This window comes from Ranitomeya variabilis, chromosome 6, assembly GCF_051348905.1.
Source record: "Ranitomeya variabilis isolate aRanVar5 chromosome 6, aRanVar5.hap1, whole genome shotgun sequence".
In the NCBI taxonomy this organism is placed as follows: Eukaryota; Metazoa; Chordata; class Amphibia; order Anura; family Dendrobatidae; genus Ranitomeya; species Ranitomeya variabilis.
The window spans coordinates 297241087-297263020 of record NC_135237.1 but is presented as its reverse complement, the minus strand read 5'-3'; the positions used below and the strand labels follow the sequence as shown (position 1 = coordinate 297263020).

At 41.1% G+C, this 21934-nt stretch overlaps 1 protein-coding gene across 1 annotated transcript in view; it reads left to right on the top strand.

Annotated features, from left to right (window-relative positions):
- CDH12 (cadherin 12) overlaps positions 1-21934 on the top strand; it is a 1379166-nt gene that overhangs the window by 1310285 nt on the left and 46947 nt on the right. Inside the window, exons 10-11 of the mRNA XM_077269712.1 lie at positions 12158-12411; positions 18491-18627. Of these exons, the coding sequence (XP_077125827.1) occupies positions 12158-12411; positions 18491-18627 (391 nt within the window). The remainder of the gene's footprint in view (positions 1-12157; positions 12412-18490; positions 18628-21934) is intronic.

Genomic DNA, 21934 nt, shown 5'->3' with positions numbered 1-21934 from the left:
ATATATATATATATATATATATATGTATATATATATATAACAGGATGAGGGATATTAGTGCAGAATTGACCACATTTTTTGCTTCTTTTTTTTTTTTTTTCCACCTCTAAAACCAAGGTTTGTCTTATGGTCCAGTGCATCTTATAGTTTGAAAAATACGGTATTTCATGCAATAAAATGAAATTTAATTAAACAATGTGATTTTTTGTTTTTATCTTTAGATTCTTTCTTTCACAGTTGAAGTGTGCCCATGATAAAAATTAGAGCTCTCCTTTCTTTGTAGGTGGGAAAATTTGCAAAATCATCTGTGTATCAAATGCATATTTTCCCACTCTAGCTTATAAGGGCAATTCGGATGCTGAATCCAACCAGCATTACTGCCTCTGCTCTTCTCCTATGCTGCCGAGATGAAAGCTGCCTTTGCTTGCAGCATGGGAGAGTGTACAGATCAGACCAGGGTCGGACACTGACAGGTTGGAGTCCCTGTGCAAGCAATGTGTCTGGGCCCCCCTCTTTTTATGCTGACAAAACTACAGATATAAATATATATATGGCCACACATATATATCTGACATAGTCTCATTTATTATGTATATTACTGTCCTTTATTACACAGTGCTTGTTTTTGTTACAGTAAGTAAGGCACAGTCCCTTACATATCAGATTATTTATCCCTAAGGCTGGGTTAACATTGTGTTAATGCAGTCGGTTAGACAGACTGCATTACACCATGGCATAAAGCAGTGTAACGCAGTCCGTTAACGCTGCCAATAACCCCTATTATTGGGCGCATCGCCAACGCATGCCATAATCGGCATGCGCTAGCGATGTGCCGTCATTAAGTGACGGAGCCTCGGACGCGGGCTGCAGCGTCTGAGGCTCCGTTACCGCTAGCGCAGATGATTCATCTGCTCTAGCGTTATAGCATAACGCGATGGCGTGTATGCTATAGTGTTAGCGCAGCCCGTCAACGTTATGCTTTGAATGGGTTGCTTTAACACAATGTGAAAAAAAGAGGATGTTATGTAATAAGTGACGGTGTTATACATAATAAAAGAGGAAACTGTAACTAAGAAGCGCGCTATGTGCCATTAGATAAAAAAATTCTCACATGAATGTGAGAATGCAGACTAAGGGATTTTCCAAATAAAATTATAATTTCATGGCACACAACGCAGATGCAGAATAATATTTACATCCAGGAACTTACCGCAGATTTCTGCTACTTCTTTTCCATCTGGTCAGACCTTCATGTCGACATCTCCCAACCATGTCTTGTCTTGTCAAGATGATCATCGCAGCCCTGAAAATAAAAAGGACACATATTATATACATACATGTCTACCCTGCACTGTGCCCCTGAATACAGATATGTACCCCATTATTAATATGCCATTCCCCATGCACCAATCAAAATATAAACTGATAATCTACACTGTGCCCCCAATAACTGATTTCTGCTGCCCAGTAAATCTAAATTATTCAGTCACTGTGACTCTTCACAATTAATTTTTAGGTTATGTGCACACTGTATATTTTTGTTGCTGAAAATATGACAGTTTTACAGTACAAGCAAAGTGAATAAGATCCCTGAAGTCACATGCATATGTTGCTTATTTTTTTCTTGCAGCAGATTAAAATCTCTATATTGTAAATTCTTGCAGCGTATTTCACCCAAGCATGTCAAAAACATGGCAAAAAATATATTTTATGTAGCGTTCTTCCTGCCAACACATTAGGAAATGAAGTAGAATTTTCTGCTGCAAATTCTGAATGTAGCTATTAGGGACTTAGCATCTTCCTCCACCACCCAATTCATTTTACATCCATATCTAACATTCTACCCTGTTCATAAGTCCATTATAAGTCCCCCTTACTCTCATCCCTATCACCCACCCCCTCATTGTCCTGTCATCAGATCCCTCATTGCCTTCTTCCCCACATCCCTCATTGTCTTCTTCCCATCATCCCTCGTCCTTTCCTCCACATCCAACATTTTCCTCTCTCACGTACATCGTCATCCTCTCCTCCACCTTCATCAATGTTCTTTCCCACACCTACATCATTGTCCTCTCCCCACCTCCATCATTGTCCTTTCCTTCACTCACATCATTGTCCTCTCCCCACCCTTATCATAGGGGGGAATCTGGAAATGGGCCCCCAGTAGCCTAATGCTCTCAGAAAAAGGCAAGATTAGCCTCACTTTAAGACACCCTGCAAGGGGCCTCCCTGCACTTTAGGGCCTCGGTAAGGCTCCACCTGTGGTATGTATGCCCCTAGTTCATGCTGCCAGTCAGAACTGTCAAATATCAAGAGCAAATCACCTTCTGATAAGCAGGAAGCCAGGAGAGACAGGAGCAATACGCTCCTAAATAAGGAGCATGAGACAACCTTGGAAATGATATAACCCCCAAAGAACTCTGGTGATTAATAGTAAATATAGTAATGTGAAAATTAAAATCCTATTTTTTTTAATTAATTATTTCTATAGGGGTTTAGTATTTAAATCATTTGTTAACAGAAAAACTCAGCATATCGATAAAAGATAGGGATAAGTAAGGAATGCATATCTAATAACCAGATTATTTCAATGTCAAACATTTAAATGTATCACATTGATTTTTGCCAAGATTTGTAATGCGTAAAATATTGTTTATTGTGCTTATTTTAGCTGGGACTACATTTTGTGTGTAATCTTTAAAATCACCACTAGATGTCTCTCTTGGATAAGAATTAATATCAGTTTAAACTTCCGCCTTTTATTTTCTACAGTATTTTCTGATACTTATATAAAGACCTTAGGAAATAAAAATGTGTTTTCTTTTACATTGTATGAAATAATATACTTATTGATTTAAAGCTTTAGAAGATACGCAAATTGAAAGAAACATCTTTTTGTTGTTGTAAAGGAGAAAGGTAATAATTATTAACCTTTATTTAGCACAATTATAGTCCATAGCACTTTATATTTTAAATATTACAAGTGTAATCATCACTAGACATTAGAAAGTGGTGAGCTAATAATTCTAAAAAGAGACATGAAGGCCCTGTTTACAAGGACTTACAGTCTGAGGAAATAAAGGTTATATAAGTAGTAAATTGGCTAATTGTAGGAGGTATTACATTCCAAAGAGCTGGTGCAGAACAAGAATTGTCTAGAAGACAGAAGTGGAGAGTTTGGATTTAAGAAAACATTTTTTAACCATTAGAGAATGTGTAAAATGGTAAAACACTGGGGGACACAGACAGAAGAGAGCCCATAAGCAAGAAAAATATATGGGCCCTTCGCTGTCCGAAAACTCATCATTCCACCTGGTTTGGAGGTGCAAATGACCCTGTTACCTCTTGCTTCTTTTCGCGGCTGCACAAATTGCACCAATGATTTGTCCATCCCTGTGGTAGATATATATGTGGAAGAAGATATAGGTAGAATGTGCAGCAGAGATACAAATCAGCCACAAATTCATGTAGTGTAGCGAAAGAACATTTTACGTGTCCATGATTATTTGTTTTTTAACTTGCTTGTATGGATTTTTAGGACTGTAATTATCATCAATATATAGTTCACAGTGAACACTGTTAAGGTATTCTGGCCTATAGATTTCTGAAAATTAAAGTCGTAATGATTAAGTATGTTTTTATGTGTCAAGAAAAAAATGTTGTCTGTCTTTGATTTTTGGATAAGCTGAAAAAAATATTAAGTAGATAGAAAGCTGTAATGACTGGCATAGGAGACATTGCTGTAACAATTGGACAGAAAGGAGAGCCTGACCATTGCATACAGAATAAACTATGGAGAGGTGAGAGACTGCAGCAGTGGCGTATCCAGGGGGGGCAGCCGGGGCATATGCCCCGGGCGCAGCTGACAGGGGGGCGCCAGCGGGCCGCCTGATGATGCAGCGGTCCAAGGAGGCTCCTCGTCCTGTACTGAGCTTTCACATGGTACCGCTCATTACAGTAATGAATATGCGGCTCCACCTCCCATAGGGGTGGAGCCGCATATTCATTACTGTAATGAACGGTAACGGTGACCGCTCAGTACAGGAAGAAGCTGCCGGCGCCGGGGAAGCAGGGACTGCACAGCGCCAGGAGCAGGTGAGTATAACGGGGAGGGGAGAGCAGCGCGATATTCACCTGCTCCTCGTTCAGGCGCCGCTCCGTCTTCAGCAGTGACGCTGAGGTCAGAGGGCGCGGTGATCTAGTTAGTGCGCGCCCTCTGCCTGAATGTCAGTGCTGAAGATGGCATGGTGGCTGGAACGAGGAGCAGGTGAATATTGAAAGTGCGGGGGGCCTGTGCGACGGAGAAGTGAGTATGTGATTTTTTTTTTTTATCACAGCAACAGTAAATAGGGCAAGTGTCTGTATGGGGCATCTTATGGGGCCATAACGTTTGTGCAGCACTATATGGGGCAAGTGTCTGTAAAGAGCATCTTATGGGGCCATAACGTTTGTGCAGCACTATATGGGGCAAGTGTCTGTATGGGGCCATAATCAATGTTTGTGCAGCACTATATGGGGCAAGTGTCTGTATAGGGCCATAATCAATGTTTGTGCAGCACTATATGGGGCAAGTGTCTGTATGGAGTATCTTATGGGGCCATAATTAACGTTTGTGCAGCACTATATGGGGCAAATATCTTTATGGAGCATCTTATGGGGCCATAATCAACGTTTCTGCAGCACTATAAGGCGCTAATATCTTTATGGAGCATCTTATGGGGCCATAATCAACGTTTCTACAGCACTATATTGGGCAAATGTGTCTATGGAGCATCTTATGGGGCCATTATTAACCTTTATGCAGAATTATATGGGGCTCTTGATTCAATATGGATATTCAAAAACACTTAACCTACTGATGTCTCAATTAATTTTACTTTTATTGATACAGGAAAGAAATATATCTTGGCACCGTGTTAGCCAGTAGATAGAAAAATATTTAGAATTGAGAGTCCTCAGTGGTTGATACTAGGGTTGAGCGACTTTTATTTTTATAGGATCGGGTCGGGTTTCACGAAACCCGACTTTCTCAAAAGTCGGGTCGAGTGAAATCGGCCGATCCTATAAAAAAGTCGGGGTCGGGGTCGGCCGAAACACGAAACCCAATGCAGTGCAATGGGATACTATGGTTCCCAGGGTCTGAAGGAGAGGAAACTCTCCTTCAGGCCCTGGGATCCATATTAATGTGTAAAATAAAGAATCAAAATAAAAAATATTGATATACTCACCCTCGGACGCGCCCTGCTACTAACCTGCAGGCTTCCTTCCTAAGAATGAGCGCGTGAATGACCTGCGGTGACGTCGCGGCTTGTGATTGGCCGCGAGCGGTCACATGGACAAGCCGCGACGTCATCTAAGGTCCTTCACGCACTCATTCTTAGGAAGGAAGGCTGCCGGAAGAAGCAGGGCGCGTCCGAGGGTGAGTATATTCCTCAGAATTCTTCAGAATTTGTTTTAGTCTTTGCCTGATGAAGAGACGTATGTAGTCTCGAAAGCTTGCAATTTGTTACCATCTTTTCAGTTAGCCATTAAAAGGTATCAACCACTGAGGACTCTCAATTCTAAATACTTTTATTGGTATCTATTTTAACATTATGGGTATTCAGGAATGTACCTTGGCTAGGTCATGCAGTTTCAATAGAGTTAAGGTTCAAATGGGGGAGGTTTGGGGGGGGATGCCAAACTGATCCTTTGCCCCGGGTGCAGGAAAGGCTAGATACACCTCTGGACTGCAGAGGAGGTTATCAAGTAATGAGTTACATTAATCAAGCTGAGAATAAATCTGAGTTTTGCTATTTTCCTTCACGTACAGGGAAGATCTTGTAGTTGGTTTTTTAGGTGCACAAAACATGATTGTGGAAGTGATTAAATATATGGATATAAAGAAAAATCCCATAAATGTAAACCAGTGGGTAAACTGTCTAGGAGTTATGCAAAAACAACTCGAAATATGCACCAAATAATTCGCTTAGACAATGCACAGTAGATTAAACAACAAAGGGATGATTGCTGTGGTGCCCAGTATTACACACGACACCAAGTATGTACAAATACCACGACCTGCATCAGAGATGGGCCTGGAGAGCCGGTGAGAAAATGCCGCACTAACCGTTATTCCAGTACCCAGTAAATGATGGCGTATGTGGGTCCAATAGAAGGTGGTGTCCGTCGGGCTGGTGTGCGGGCAGATTGGACGAACGAGCAGACTGCCGTGTGGAAGAGCTACGCAGAGCCAGGGACAACTCCGGCCGGTAGCGTCCCTGGATGCGAGCGGGAAACAGCCAAGGGAGGAGCTCGCTGGCACAAGGCTCAGCGTGTGACGTCACTGAGCTTGGAGAAAGTACGGGGTGCCACAGGAATCAAACCGACGCGTTTCGAAGGAGCGGCGTCCTTCTTCATCAGGGTTACTGATCCCTGAAAATGCCCCGCTATTTAACCCCTTAAGGTGTCACTCAAACTGCCCGGTCCGCCCTATAAGCCCGCTCCTAAGATGGTGTGCAATGGGAGTACTGGTAATCTAAGATATAGTAAGGAATATAAGAGGCATGATCTGCAAAATAGACCTAATAGAAGTTATAACTTGTGTAGGAACAGCCTGTATGTGTTACACATGTAGTGCAGATATGGGACAATACTGCTGCAATAAATTAAGTGAAATTTTGTAGAAATGGATAAAAACAAATCTTTAATAAATACTAAATTAAAATTAATTGTACTAAAAAACTGATTAAAACCAATAAAATAAGACAAATAAAAGGGAGAAACAGGGGATGCGAAATAAAACCAATCAAGGAACAGGGAGATAATGCACTCCCCTAATCCGATGGGAACCCCAAAAAAAGGGGAAAAGAAAGTACTGGCCTAAAAAGCAAATATTTCAAGCCCATGATTAAGGCCTTTCGGTGCAAGGCTGTTAAGGGAGAAAATCCAATGGGATTCGGCCCTGGACATGGCTTTTATCAGGTTGCCTCCTCTTAAATTTTGTTTAACTTTTTGAATACCCCAAAATACGATGCCCCTAGTGGATTTATCATGCCTCTCACTAAAGTGCCGGGAAAGTGGGTGGCCCAAGAAGCCTTTATGGATATTGATGAAATGTTCCTTTATCCGGACCATCATGGGTCTCTTGGTGCGGCCTACGTAAAGTTTTCTGCACGGGCACTCAATGGCATATATAACCATAGAAGAAGCACATGTAATGTTGTCTCTGATGGTATACTCATTCCTGTCATCCATATCTGAAAAAGTAGAACGGCATGTTTTCTGGAAGGATGTATGCCGGCACCCGTGACAAAATCCGCATGGTGTAAACCCTGTCTTAGTGTTAGTAGAGGCCTCCGATATTTGTTTGTACTTAGAGGATTGTCTTGTGGTGGGGGCTATAATGCTGCCCAGGGATTTTGCCTTCTTAAATATGAATCTTGGTAGGGGCGGCAAAAATTCCCCTATGATTTTGTCCCCCTGAAGTATAGTCCAATGTTTGTTGATGATGGACCTAAATTTGGTGTGCCCAGCATGGAATTGAGTGATAAAGGGTAGCTGATGGATCTGGTCCTGAATATTCGTTGGCTGGTTGGTAAATTTCACTCTATGTAATATGGCATCCCTGGGTGTCTCCATGATGTCTTTCTTGGCACGTTCCAGTAATCCTCTAGGGTAACCCTTATCCAAAAATTGTCCGCAAGGAGGTGGACTCCAACAGTTTTATTGGCATGACCAGCTGCCATCTTCCAGTCTGGCTCACAAATGTGCCCAAGGGCCAGTATACAAGAATCAGACGGAACTGCACTACCTTAGAAGACTTCAATAAGGACTCTGCCCTCCTTACCCAACAATTTTTGGAAATTTACCAACCTTGCCGCCCCTACCAAGATTCATATTTAAGAAGGCAAAATCCCTGGGCAGCATTATAGCCCCCACCACAAGACAATCCTCTAAGTACAAACAAATATCGGAGGCCTCTACTAACACTAAGACAGGGTTTACACCATGCGGATTTTGTCACGGGTGCCGGCATACATCCTTCCAGAAAACATGCCGTTCTACTTTTTCAGATATGGATGACAGGAATGAGTATACCATCAGAGACAACATTACATGTGCTTCTTCTATGGTTATATATGCCATTGAGTGCCCGTGCAGAAAACTTTACGTAGGCCGCACCAAGAGACCCATGATGGTCCGGATAAAGGAACATTTCACCAATATCCATAAAGGCTTCTTGGGCCACCCACTTTCCCGGCACTTTAGTGAGAGGCATGATAAATCCACTAGGGGCATCGTATTTTGGGGTATTCAAAAAGTTAAACAAAATTTAAGAGGAGGCAACCTGATAAAAGCCATGTCCAGGGCCGAATCCCATTGGATTTTCTCCCTTAACAGCCTTGCACCGAAAGGCCTTAATCATGGGCTTGAAATATTTGCTTTTTAGGCCAGTACTTTCTTTTCCCCTTTTTTTGGGGTTCCCATCGGATTAGGGGAGTGCATTATCTCCCTGTTCCTTGATTGGTTTTATTTCGCATCCCCTGTTTCTCCCTTTTATTTGTCTTATTTTATTGGTTTTAATCAGTTTTTTAGTACAATTAATTTTAATTTAGTATTTATTAAAGATTTGTTTTTATCCATTTCTACAAAATTTCACTTAATTTATTGCAGCAGTATTGTCCCATATCTGCACTACATGTGTAACACATACAGGCTGTTCCTACACAAGTTATAACTTCTATTAGGTCTATTTTGCGGATCATGCCTCTTATATTCCTTACTATATCTTAGATTACCAGTACTCCCATTGCACACCATCTTAGGAGCGGGCTTATAGGGCGGACCGGGCAGTTTGAGTGACACCTTGGGGGGTTAAATAGCGGGGCATTTTCAGGGATCAGTAACCCTGATGAGGAAGGACGCCGCTCCTTCGAAACGCGTCGGTTTGATTCCTGTGGCACCCCGTACTTTCTCCAAGCTCAGTGACGTCACACGCTGAGCCTTGTGCCAGCGAGCTCCTCCCTTGGCTGTTTCCCGCTCGCATCCAGGGACGCTACCGGCCGGAGTTGTCCCTGGCTCTGCGTATCTCTTCCACACGGCAGTCTGCTCGTTCGTCCAATCTGCCCGCACACCAGCCCGACGGACACCACCTTCTATTGGACCCACATACGCCATCATTTACTGGGTACTGGAATAACGGTTAGTGCGGCATTTTCTCACCGGCTCTCCAGGCCCATCTCTGATGCAGGTCGTGGTATTTGTACATACTTGGTGTCGTGTGTAATACTGGGCACCACAGCAATCATCCCTTTGTTGTTTAATCTACTGTGCATTGTCTAAGCGAATTATTTGGTGCATATTTCGAGTTGTTTTTGCAGCACTGTAGCGCGGATCCAGTTTTCCTTTATATTGTATCTTTTCTCTGACAGTTTTAGCCTCTGTTCTGTCTTGGTTCCTGCGGCTCAGTGACTTTGGGAGGCAGCGCTGGTGTATTCTTTTGCATTGTCTAGGAGTTATATTATTGCCACATGCTGAAATAGACAGAGAAAATGATTCACTCTAAACAGGTCAGAAGTGGTAAGGAAATCCGGTGAAAGCAGCATCTTTACGGTCAATAGTGTGAAATTTTCTGAGTTGGTGTTGGACCAAGTGAAACCTGTAGAACTTAGCTGCTTGGATTGAGGAGATAATATTATTAATATAATACTAGAAGGAATTGGGAATACAATTATCAGCAATATATTGTGGCTAATTAGGCAGATGATCCAGTATTCCAGATGATGGAAGATTAGAGACAGGTCAGTAGGTATCCGCAAAAGACTAATCAAGAAGGTTTTGTTTTTTTCAGTTTTAGTATGTTTAAAAAATACAGGAAATATACATGGAGGAAGATTGAATATTTAGCTAGGTTAGCAGGTCCAGTCCGGGAGTGAGACTTGTTTTAGTGTATGGCAAAAGGATCAAGAATGCAGGGAGTAGGGGGAGAAGAAAGGAAGAGCTCAAAGACTTCTGGTATTCAGTGAAAGAAGATGAAGTGGAAAATTAGTGTTTGGAAATTGGTGATACTTTCACTCTGGAACTATGGAACTGCTGCTGGCTAAGTCTTCAGCATTAAGACTTTTGTTAGGAGCCTGCCCTTGATGCCCAAGGAGCGCAAGCAAAGTATGAGTTATGGATTGTGAAGGAAAGAGAGGAGAGATAGGCTTGTTTGGAATAATGAAATCTTGCAGGTTCATGGCTTCAATGAAGCACTTGGTAGTTCTGCTGTAATGTTTAGCAGTTAGATTGGGACAGGATGAATAAGAGATTGGAAACTATGAAGACTTTAACATGTCAATGTGCTGCTATTAATAGAATGTAGATTTCTTTAAGAGATAGCTCAGTGTGTCTGGAGATGGATGAGATTTTGAAGTAGTAAATAAGAGAAAGTTATGGACATAAAATAGAAAAGGAGATTTAGAAAAGTAAGAAACTGAGCAGAAACAGTAGAAGACTAGATCAATTAAATGCTGTCTTTAAGAGCATATGAAATAGTACATTGTGAAAGACATAGGAATGGTTAATGGGCTTGTCTATTTTCAAACAAGCTTATGCCCTGACTGTAGTTTGCTAAGAAACAACCCCTTGTAAAGGTGTTCTCAAATTATTACATTTCTTTAATTAGTTAGAATGAAATTAGAATGAAATGAAGCAAGTTTGCTATTGACTTGCTTTTTCTATCTGCTCTCAATCTTTTGGAGTTGCAGGTTTTAACTTCCAGTGTGTAGATGGAGCAGGGCCTCCAGACTCTGTTGGAGAGTAAAAAGTAATTACATTCAAGAATAGAGGTTAACTCTTAATATCCCAGTCATCTCTCTCAGCTAGCCCATAGATTTATAAACAGCAGTTTTCTGCTCACCTTCCTCCTCCTCCCTATCAACTAACTTTTGGAGAAGCTGTTATTAACATTCCAAAATCACCAGCCCTGCAGCTTTCTCAGCAGGTCTCCTAATCACAGCTCTTTGTGTTGTTCAAATTCTCTGCTACTTATATGTGTAAATGTAAGTATACATTCTAGAACACACTACTAAAAGCATAACTTAACCAGAGCTTTACAGTTCTATTAATACTACACTTTTACTACTCACCAGAGCTGTCACTCATGGAGTAGAGCCCGCACTGTTAGAGACCAAGAAGTAAAGAAACTGAAATGAGAATGTGAATGTGTTGCTCTGATATCCTCAAGAGACAACTTGAGAATACCTCTTTAAGATTTCAATTTTTTCACTGGGGATATTAAAGTCACTCATAATGAGTGAAAATATTGCACACTATAACAATGAGGAAACCAAACAGCAAACTGATCAAGGTGGAGAGCTTGAGAGGTGGTAGAACAACACAGTTCACAAGAGGAGAAGCTAGAAGGTTCAGGGTGTATAGTTCAAAAGAAAAGAATGTTAGTCAGGTACCAAAATATTAAAATTTGAGAGTCCTCTGTGGTTGGTACCTTATAATGGCTCACTGAAAAGATGGTAACAAATTGCTAGCTTTCCAGACTACTCAGGTCCCTTCATCAGGCATAGAATAACACAAAATCTGAAGAGTCCCATACTTATGCAGAAGAGGACACAGGAAAAATGCAGTAGATAAGTGAGGTGAAGCAGAAATGTCAGTATGGGACAGGATAAAAACAGCTTTGGCCTTAGATATTGGAGCAGTTTGTAGATAAGGAGTGAGAAAGTTTTATTGTCCTGTAATTGAGGTCTGGTCAGATTGTAATGCCCCCAAATGGTTTGGGGAGCACATTTCTTAGTTGATATAGAATTGCATAAAACCATTTGACACATTCATTTCTGAACTGAGTGTGTTAAAGGTTGTCATAAGTCAGGTAACAAGAAGAAGAATGCCTACTACTCCACATGCTAGTTCACAGGTTTTGGGATAGGAGAACAGTGTAAACCACAATGACTTTGACCAGTGGGGAAAAGAGTGTGAACCACCATGGCTGAGAGCAGTGAAGGGATTTGTGAGAACCAGCGGGTTGATAGATTTTTACGTAAGTGATACATATTGGAGAGAGTTCTAAAGCTCATACAAGCACGTGAAGATCATCTCATGCTCTGTCTAACTGCCATCTCTCCTTTTTTTTACAGAATTAATGGAGTGTCATGACAAATTATATTTTATTTTTCAGCCTCTGGATTTCGAAACAAAAAAGGCCTACACATTCAAAGTTGAGGCTTCTAATGGTCACCTGGATCATCACTTTAACTCAGTGGGACCTTTTAAAGACACTGCAACAGTAAAAATAAATGTTCTAGATGTTGATGAGCCTCCAGTTTTCAGCAAACCTTCCTACACCATGGAAGTGTATGAGGACACACCTGTTGGAACTATCATAGGCGCTGTTACAGCACAGGATCTAGACATAGGATCCAGTCCTGTTAGGTAACCAGCTCTAAGTTACTAGTATGCTAATATATCTAGCATTGTTGTCCAAATGAAATCACAGTATTATGAATGTATATACTAGTTTTTGACTTGAAAGTGAAAGGCTGCCCTATGCTTCTCATATGAGCAAAGCATTAGATTTGTATACCAGCAATGATTATGAAGTTAGAGCCTCCCCCACCATCAGTGCACCGTAGCATTGCCTACATGAGCCTGTGTCTGCAATGAGAGTTGAAAATTCTTCATGAAGATTAAGCAGAAGGGGGCATCTAACAAAACTATCAATAGTGAATCGCACAGGCAACGTAAATCTCCACATTGCAAATTTGTTGCAAATTTTTAGAGGGCTGAATATGATGTAATATCCATAAATCGTAATAGTGTCAAAATATTTTTAGTCAGAAAATACTAGAAGTTGTGAAAATTCAACCATTTGGACCCTTAAACACACAGATTATAAAAAAAGAGTCCCTCATGCCACACATATAGAGATCTGAAGGATACAGTACTATTCATAGTGTAGGACATTTTAAAGAAATCCCAATATGTAATCCAAGTAAAAACTCCATCCCCGTTCGTTTTTACCAGATTCATATGTCTGCTTGCGGACAATAAATTGCACTCCGTACAGTAATTTCACATGCTTGCAGTTGGATTCTTAATGGTTTATGTAAATAAAGCCTAATATATGAAGGAAACGTCTGCAAATTTCTAATTTATTGATTTGTAGCTCAACTCTTCATCATTGTAAGATCTTTATTTGCCATCAGTGAGTAAAAACATTTCTGCTGAATTCCAGAAATTGACAGTGAGACAAAGTAAGCTTGATATGTTTCACAGCTCTGAGGTTGATACACAATGGATTGAATTGCAAAAAAAAGTTTTTTTTAAGTATGAATAGCCGATAGTCTCACATTTGGCAGTTCTTAATATTGTGCGAAGAGTGATTCCAGGAGTATAACCATGTTCTCCAAATTACATATAGTATTGAACTTATTACAATGGTCCCCAGATTACTGACGTTAGCTGACATATAACAAAGTCAGTCATTTTTCTCTCCCTTATTAATCCATTTCCGCTACCTCCCCTATGCAAGTGTTTTTACTTATTTTACCCCATTTCATGTGATGAACTATTATTTTGCAAACCTATGGAAAAATCTATGCATGTTACACTTCAGTGTTTTTCTCTAGAGCAAAACACATTCAATACCGATCTAAAAATATATATTAGTCTCCTGTTATATAAAGCCTTAATAGTCAGAGGGGAAAATGAATAAAATATATATATATATATATATATATATATATATATATATATATATATATATATATATATATATATATGTATATTTATTTATTTATTTATTTTATTCATATATATATATATATATATATATATATATAGATATATATAGATATAGATATATATATATAACAACACACGATATAGATGCTTGTGCTAGACCAGTGTTCCCCAACTCTGGTCCTCAAGAGCCACTAACAGGTCATGTTTTCAGGATTTCCTTAGTATTGCACAGGTCAGGGCCGGCTCCAGGTTTTAGAGGGCCCCGGGCGAAACAGTCTAAGTGGGCCACCCCTTTAACACATAGCACGATTCATGATGCACAGATACAGCAGAGAAATATAGCATAGCCACATAGCATATAACACAGCCCACGTAGCATATAGCACAGCCACGTAGTGGATAACACAGCCCACGCAGTATATAACACAGCCCACGTAGCGTATAGCACAGCCATGTAGTATATAACACAGCCACGTAGTATATAACACAGCCACGTAGTATATTGGACAGCCCACATAGCATATAACACAGCCACGTAGTATATAACACAGCCATGTAGTATATTGCACAGCCCACGTAGCATATTGCCCAGCCACGTAGTATATTGACCAGCCACGTAGTATATTGGCCAGCCACGTAGTATATTGGCCAGCTACGTAGTATATTGCCCAGTCACGTAGTATATTGCCCAGCCACGTAGTATATTGCCCAGCCACGTAGTATATTGCCCAGCCACGTAGTATATTGCCCAGTGACAGAGTATACAGCACAGAGTCACGTAGTATACAGACTTAAAATAAAAAATAAACATATACTCACCCTCCGATGAAGTTCTGGCCCTGTACCGCATGCGGAAGCTTCCGGTCCCAGGGCTGGTATGAGCGCAGGACCTGTGATGACGTTGCGGTCACATGACCGTGACGTCATGGCAGGTCCTTCTCGCATACCATCCTTGGCACCGGAAGCTGCCGCTTGCATGGAGCGGTCACTGGAGTGTTGCGAGGAGCGGGAAAGGCGACGGATCGTGAGTATAGCAGGTTTTTTGTTTTTTTATTATTTTTAACATGACATATTTTTACTATTGATGCTGCATAGGCAGCATCAATAGTAAATAGTTGGGGACACACAGGGTTAATAGCAGCAGTAACGGAGTGCGTTACACCGTGGCCCGTTACCGCTGCCATTAACCCTGTGTGAGTGGTGACTGGAGGGGATTATGGAGCGGGCACTGATTGTGGGGAGGAAGGAGTGGGCGCCGGGCACTGACTGCAGGGGAGGGACTAATCGGACTGTGCCCGTCGCTGATTGGTTGCGGCAGCCATGACAGGCAGCTGCCGAGACCAATCAGCGACGACAGAGGCCGCGACCAATGAATATCCGTGACAGAAAGAAAGACAGAAGGACAGACAGAAAGACGGAAGTGTGACCCTTAGACAATTATATATATATATATATATATATATATATATATATATATGTGTAAACTTCTCACCTGTGTCTTGCCTCTCTGTTGTGTTTTCTGTCTCTCTTCTTACATCTTTTCTGTCTCCCGCTCTGATTTTTATATTTCCTTAATCCTTTCTGCCTTCTTCTCCCTGCTTGTCTGTGGCTCCACCCCCGACATTTAGTCCCGCCCCTCCATGGCTCTTCACAGTGTGAGAGCTGTGACGCTGCTGGAGGGGAGGGATCCGATGCTTCTGCTGCTGACTGCAGGTGCGGTGAGTAGTGTCACAGCATGTGTGACTGTGTGCCCCTGCTACACTGCAACCAGCAACTCTCTGCATGGCTGCGCGCACTGCCAGCGCTCTGCTCCAGTCCTCACTATGCAGAGAGGAAGGAGCAGAGAATGAGTGCGCGCAGATGCGCTGATACCCGGTGTTCCAGCACGCCGGCTGTACCAGGAGTGGAGAGCAGAAGTGAGGGTCCGCTCGGGCCCCTCTCTGCTCACCGGGCGGGCACCATACGCCAGTAAGGGTAGGGCTGTAATGCCCTGATGGCGGCCCTGCAGGGGGGGATGAAGTCCTGCTTCGGGGCCCCCCCAGGAGCGCATGATGCGCATTAGTGTCGGCAGCAGTGTCTTACGGTTATGGGCCCCCTCCGTCTCGTCAGGGCCCCGGCACTTGCCCGGGTACGCCGGGTTCTGACGCCGGCCCTGGCACAGGTGATAATTGCATCACCTACACAGGCAATAAATCCATCATCTGTGCAATACTAAGGAAATCCTGAAAACATGACCTGTTGGTGGCTCTTGAGGACCGGAGTTGGGGAACACTGTGCTAGACTAATGATTTCATCTTCTGATTAAAAGGGATTTACCAATCATATAATAATGCTTATTTAACTGGGTAATATATATCTAAAGCATGTTTAATCTAAGAGAATAAGAATTGACTAAAGCCAATAAGTGACCAAATGACTTCTTTTTTAATCATCATTATAGTCTATTGTACAAGTAAATAGGCTAACTAGACAAATGAATACAATTAATACTTTAGAGAAAAATATAAGCCACAAAGAATCATAGCATATAGTTGACACCTGGGTTCAATTATAGCTTCTAATAATGGTTATACTTCAGATTGATGGTCACCTACAGAGAACCTTTTTAATTAAAGTTCAAATAAAATCTATTTTTGAAAGTCTGCTGGGAAAATTGCAGACTAGAAACACATATAACGTTGTTATAAAAATAGCAAAGGTAGAAATAATGCTTGCTGTACTGAACCGTGTTTGGTGCTGGTTTAAGGTTTTCATAAAATATATTCAAAAGCACTTCTTTTTATATTCTTATATTTTCCATAACTTCAGAATTGACTTTTAACTTGGAAAAGCATAGTAGATTGAAGCAAAAAATAAATGGGGTTTGAAAAAAGAAATCAAATACTTGAATATTTTTTTCCAATGTTATGACACGATCTTCTGTGCTGAGAGATCATATCAGTACTAGACAGCAGCCCTAAGTGTATATTCATCCATAAGTGATTGGATAAATAACCACATTTAAGTTTTTGAAAGTGATTTTTAGTTATAGAATTTTTTTCAACAAATCTGACATGAGTAGAAATGAGAGAACCCGAACTGAAAAGTTCATGGTTTGTACCATTCAACTGGTGTTTGGTGCTGAACTCCGAATATAGACTTCTCCTGGAAGAGAAGAGAGAGATTTTCCAGCTCCAAAGTTCCAGCTCCATATTGATTTCTATGAGGTTCAGGTTCAATATCAGGTACCGTTGTGGGACCTGAACTAACCTTTGGACTAAAGTCTGGTTGAACCCAACAACCACGAACTTCCATGGGTGAGCAAATCACTAGACATGAGTAGACGATAGAAAAAACTGTGTGAAAGTAATAATAAGTATTGATAAGCTTTCCAGAGATTAGAGAGCTATTTTGATGTTATTTTTGTAGCAACTTTAAGCTTTCAGCAGAATAATTACCCCAGATATTCTTCCCCAATGTGGAGCTTACTCTTTGCCACATGGGTTTTTTTTGCCCTCCTCTGGATCAACATGTTAGGGCATGTTAGGTTAGGCTATGGGTTGAACTAGATGAACTTAAAGTCTTCCTTCAACCTTAATAACTATGTTACTATGTTACTATGCATTGTGGGGGTAATTGTTCTGCTTGGGGCATGCAGAAACTATTATCATCAACAACACAACTTGGAGGATTCCAGAGAAAATTAGTGGCACACAAATCCATTAATAAGTCATATAGCATAGAATTAAAGATGTTGTCCACAAGAATAAATCGATTTAGACAATGGAAAGAAGTATTTTTGTAAATACCTCTTGTTGCCATTCTATACTGTGAGTGGCGTTTTCACTGACCGCTCACTGGGCATCATGTGACCCCGGCTGCAGCCGCTGCTGACATCCACTGATGTCACGTCAAGTTCCAGGAACCCAGAGGTGTGACCCAGTGGCACGCTCCCCCTTGAATGTCTAGGCTGTGGGCAGAGTTTCACCAACATTCTTATTTTGCAGCATTTTTTCTACACCTGTCAAAAACGTTTGCAGAGTACTGTACATCCAGCTAACTACACACAAACAGAATACTGCTGAATTCCGAGCTCTAAGCAACTTGTACCATCAGCTTGGATAGAGCCACGAAGCTAAGTTATAGACTGCAAAACTGTTGACAAGACATTAGTGATGTAGACAATAACAGACACAGGGAGCAGGGGTGGAAACTCAGAGCTATATCCCACGAGGATGAACAAAGCAGTTTATTTGTTTTTTTAAAAAACAAACTTCAGATTAAGCTATATTCACATGTCCAGTAATCATTGGTTAGATTGGTTCCAGCAGCAATCGCTAACAAAAAGGTTGGGCAGACACAATTTCTTTGTCTGTTTTTAAAATACTGATTTTACCTGGATCCGTTTTTTTAACATTGAAGTCTATGGTAACTCACATTTGAAAAGGATCCAAATTTTGCTTATTCCATCAGTTTTAAATGGAAGAAAATTGTGGATATTTAACAGATCCATTTTCCATAGACTTCAATTTTAAAAATGGGGACCCAGGTGAAATCGTTTTTTTTTTAAAATGATTTGTCTGCACAACTTTTTTGCCAACTGATTACTGCTGGATCCGTTTTAGATGATTACTGGACATGTGAACAGAGTTAATAGGGGAGAGCACTTTGGAACCTGGAAAACACCTTTCAACGAACCATAATATTTGCTTTACTATAAAATAAAATTGTTAATCGTTATGATGCATAATGTCACTTTTGTGCAATAACACTTTTTTTTATTTAAAAGGTATTATATTGATGAAAAAAGTGATACGGACAACAATTTTTCTGTTGACCCGATTGAGGGAACTATCGCAACAAATGAATTGCTAGATAGAGAAAGCACTGCACAATTTAACATATCAATCATTGCAAGTAAAATAAGTAAGTATTGTGGCTCAATGTTAGCTGTTTGAATAAATTTTCTTTCTATATTTATTTAAGTAAATGGTCCAGATGAATATAAAAACACTGTTGAAGATTTTGTATTTATATAATATATATCTACTGTATCTACTATATAATTGTCTAAGGGTCACTTCCATCTTTCTGTCTGTCTGTCCTTCTGTCTGTCACGGATATTCATTGGTCGCGGCCTCTGTCTGTCATGGAATCCAAGTCGCTGATTGGTCGTGGCAACACGCCCATGACCATTGCCACGACCAATCAGCGACGTGCACAGTCCAGAAGAAAATGGCCGTTCCTTACTCCTTGCACTCACTGCCCAGCACCTGCATACACCGTTACCGCCGCTATTAACCCTGTGTGACCAAGTTTTTTACTATTGACACAGCCTATGCAGCGTCAATAGTAAAAACATCTAATGTTAAAAATAATAAAAAAAATAAAAAATCATTATATACTCACCTACGCCACCTTTCCCGCTCCTCGCGATGCTCCGGCCGGTCCATGCAAGCGGCCCGTTCCAGTGGCAAGGATTGTCTGGCAGAAGGACCTGCCATGATGTCACGGTCATGTGACCGCGACGTCATCACAAGTCCTGCGCGCCTGCGCGGGAAGGACCTGTCGTGACATCACGGTCATGTGACCGTGATGTCATCACAGGTCCTGCGCGAGAAGGACCTGCCATGATGTCACGGTCATGTGACCGTGACACGGTCATGTGACCGCGACGTCATCACACCCTGGGACCGGAAGCTGCCGCCTGCACCCCACACAGGCGACAGAGCTACAACGCGCCTGCGGAAGGTGAGTATATGTTTATTTTTAATTTTTTTAATCTGTGACATACGTGGCTGGGCAATATACTACGTAGCTGTGCAATATACTACATGGGCTGTGCAATACACTACGTGGCTGGGCATTATACTACGTGGCTGTGCAATATACTATGTGACTGGGCAATATACTACATTGCTGGGCAATATACTATGTAGCTGGGCAATATACTACATAGGCTGTGCAATATACTACGTGGCTGGGCAATATACTATGTCACTGGGCAATATACTACGTCACTGGGCAATATACTACGTCACTGGGCAATATACAATGTAACTGGGCAATATACTACATCACTGGGCAATATACAATGTAACTGGGCAATATACTACGTCGCTGTGCAATATACTACATCACTGGGCAATATACAGTGTAACTGGACAATATACTACATCGCTGGGCAATATAATACGTATCTGGGCAATATACTATGTGGCTGGGCAATATACTATATCGCTGGGCAATATACTACATGGCTGGGCAATATACTATGTGGACATACATATTCTAGAATACCCGATGCGTTTGAATCGGGCCACCATCTAGTACACTCATATATATTTTATTATGCACAAATAAAGATACCTGTCTTGGAAGGATCGGTGCTGCTTTTCTGTTTCTTTATTGGATTAATATTCATATATCCATATCTATCTGTCTGTCTGTGCATTTATTTAACTTAAAAAAAGGAGGCAGCACTCCAATAAATTATGAAAAAGTGGACTTTATTAACCCATATGCTTGGCAACATTTCAGCTGTGACCAGCCTTTCTCAAGCAGTGAATAGGTACAAACATCTGATATATATATATATATAGTGCATCACATCATCATCAATTGATACAATCATTAGTGAAATTTTACATATAAAATACAAGTGCATAATCCCGTCATTAGGGTTGAGCGACTTTTATTTTTATAGGATCGGGTCGGGTTTCACGAAACCCGACTTTCTCAAAAGTCGGGTCGAGTAAAATCGGCCGATCCTATAAAAAAGTCGGGGTCGGGGTCGGCCGAAACACGAAACCCAATGCAGTGCAATGGGATACTATGGTTCCCAGGGTCTGAAGGAGAGGAAACTCTCCTTCAGGCCCTGGGATCCATATTAATGTGTAAAATAAAGAATCAAAATAAAAAATATTGATATACTCACCCTCGGATGTGCCTTGGTACTAACCGGCAGCCTTCCTTCCTAAGAATGAGCGCGTGAATGACCTGCGGTGACGTCGCGGCTTGTGATTGGTCGCGTGAGCGGTCACATGGGCGGTCACGTGACCAATCACAAGCCGCGACATAATCTAAGGTCCTTCACGCGCTCATTCTTAGGAAGGAAGGCTGCCAGAAAGAAGCAGGGCGCGTCCGAGGGTGAGTATATTCCTATTAGGTATATAATCACCCTCGGACACGCCTCGCTTCTTTCCGGCAGCCTTCCTTCCTAAGAATGAGCGAGTGAAGGACCTTAGATGACGTCACGGCTTGTGTATGATTAATATCATGTGTTTTAGATAGAAATATTGACTCATCCACTTGTGGTTTAATCATTTTATAGTATACATGTGCCATATATGGCATCAGGAAGTGCACTACTGCACATGTCCGTGATGTCACAATCATCTAGCCAATCCATGTGTTCAGATCTCCCAAAGGAATTCAAGCATACACTAGTGAAATCAAAAGACAACTTAGTGATATGGATGTATATCAGAAACTGAACACAGACCCCAAATTTGTTATACACAAAGAAATAAAACAGATTTTAGATATGGCCATAAATGATGAAATCATTGACCAGGATCTTTATGATTATTTGTCTGTGGAGCATCCTGTAAAACCGGTGCTATACGTTCTCCTGAAGATTCATAAATCGCTTGAAAATCTGCCAGGATGGCCAATCGTCTCGGGGTAATCGTCTCAGAGTTAGATTCAGTTTTTAATAAAATGGGGATAGCACTATTAATACTTTAACTAAGGAATCAAAATCCAATATAAAATATACTACAGATGTCTTGTTGAAATTAAATGAGGTAGAACTGACTAATGAAGTTATCCTTGTATCTTTTGATGATACCTTACTTTATATATCGATTGACCATGAAAGGGGCCTAACAGCAGTAAAAAGCAAACTGTCACTTCTAAGATTATCAATAGAGGGTGAAGAGTTTATTAATTCACTATTGGATATTTTTCTTAAATGGAAGTACTTTCTCTTTGGGGAGAACTTTTATATGCAAAAACAGGGTACCACAATGGGCACGAATATGGTGCCCAATTATGCAAACATTGTAATAACCACATTGGAGGAGTACAACGTCTATGTGTCCCACCACTTACGGCAAGAACTGGCATGCTGGAGACACACTTTTCTCAAAATTTATTGGAGTGCTGCCTCCATTTTTCTTTTTCTAGAATGTAGGTCAGTTTTCTGTTGCGGTGGTAGCCTATACATTTT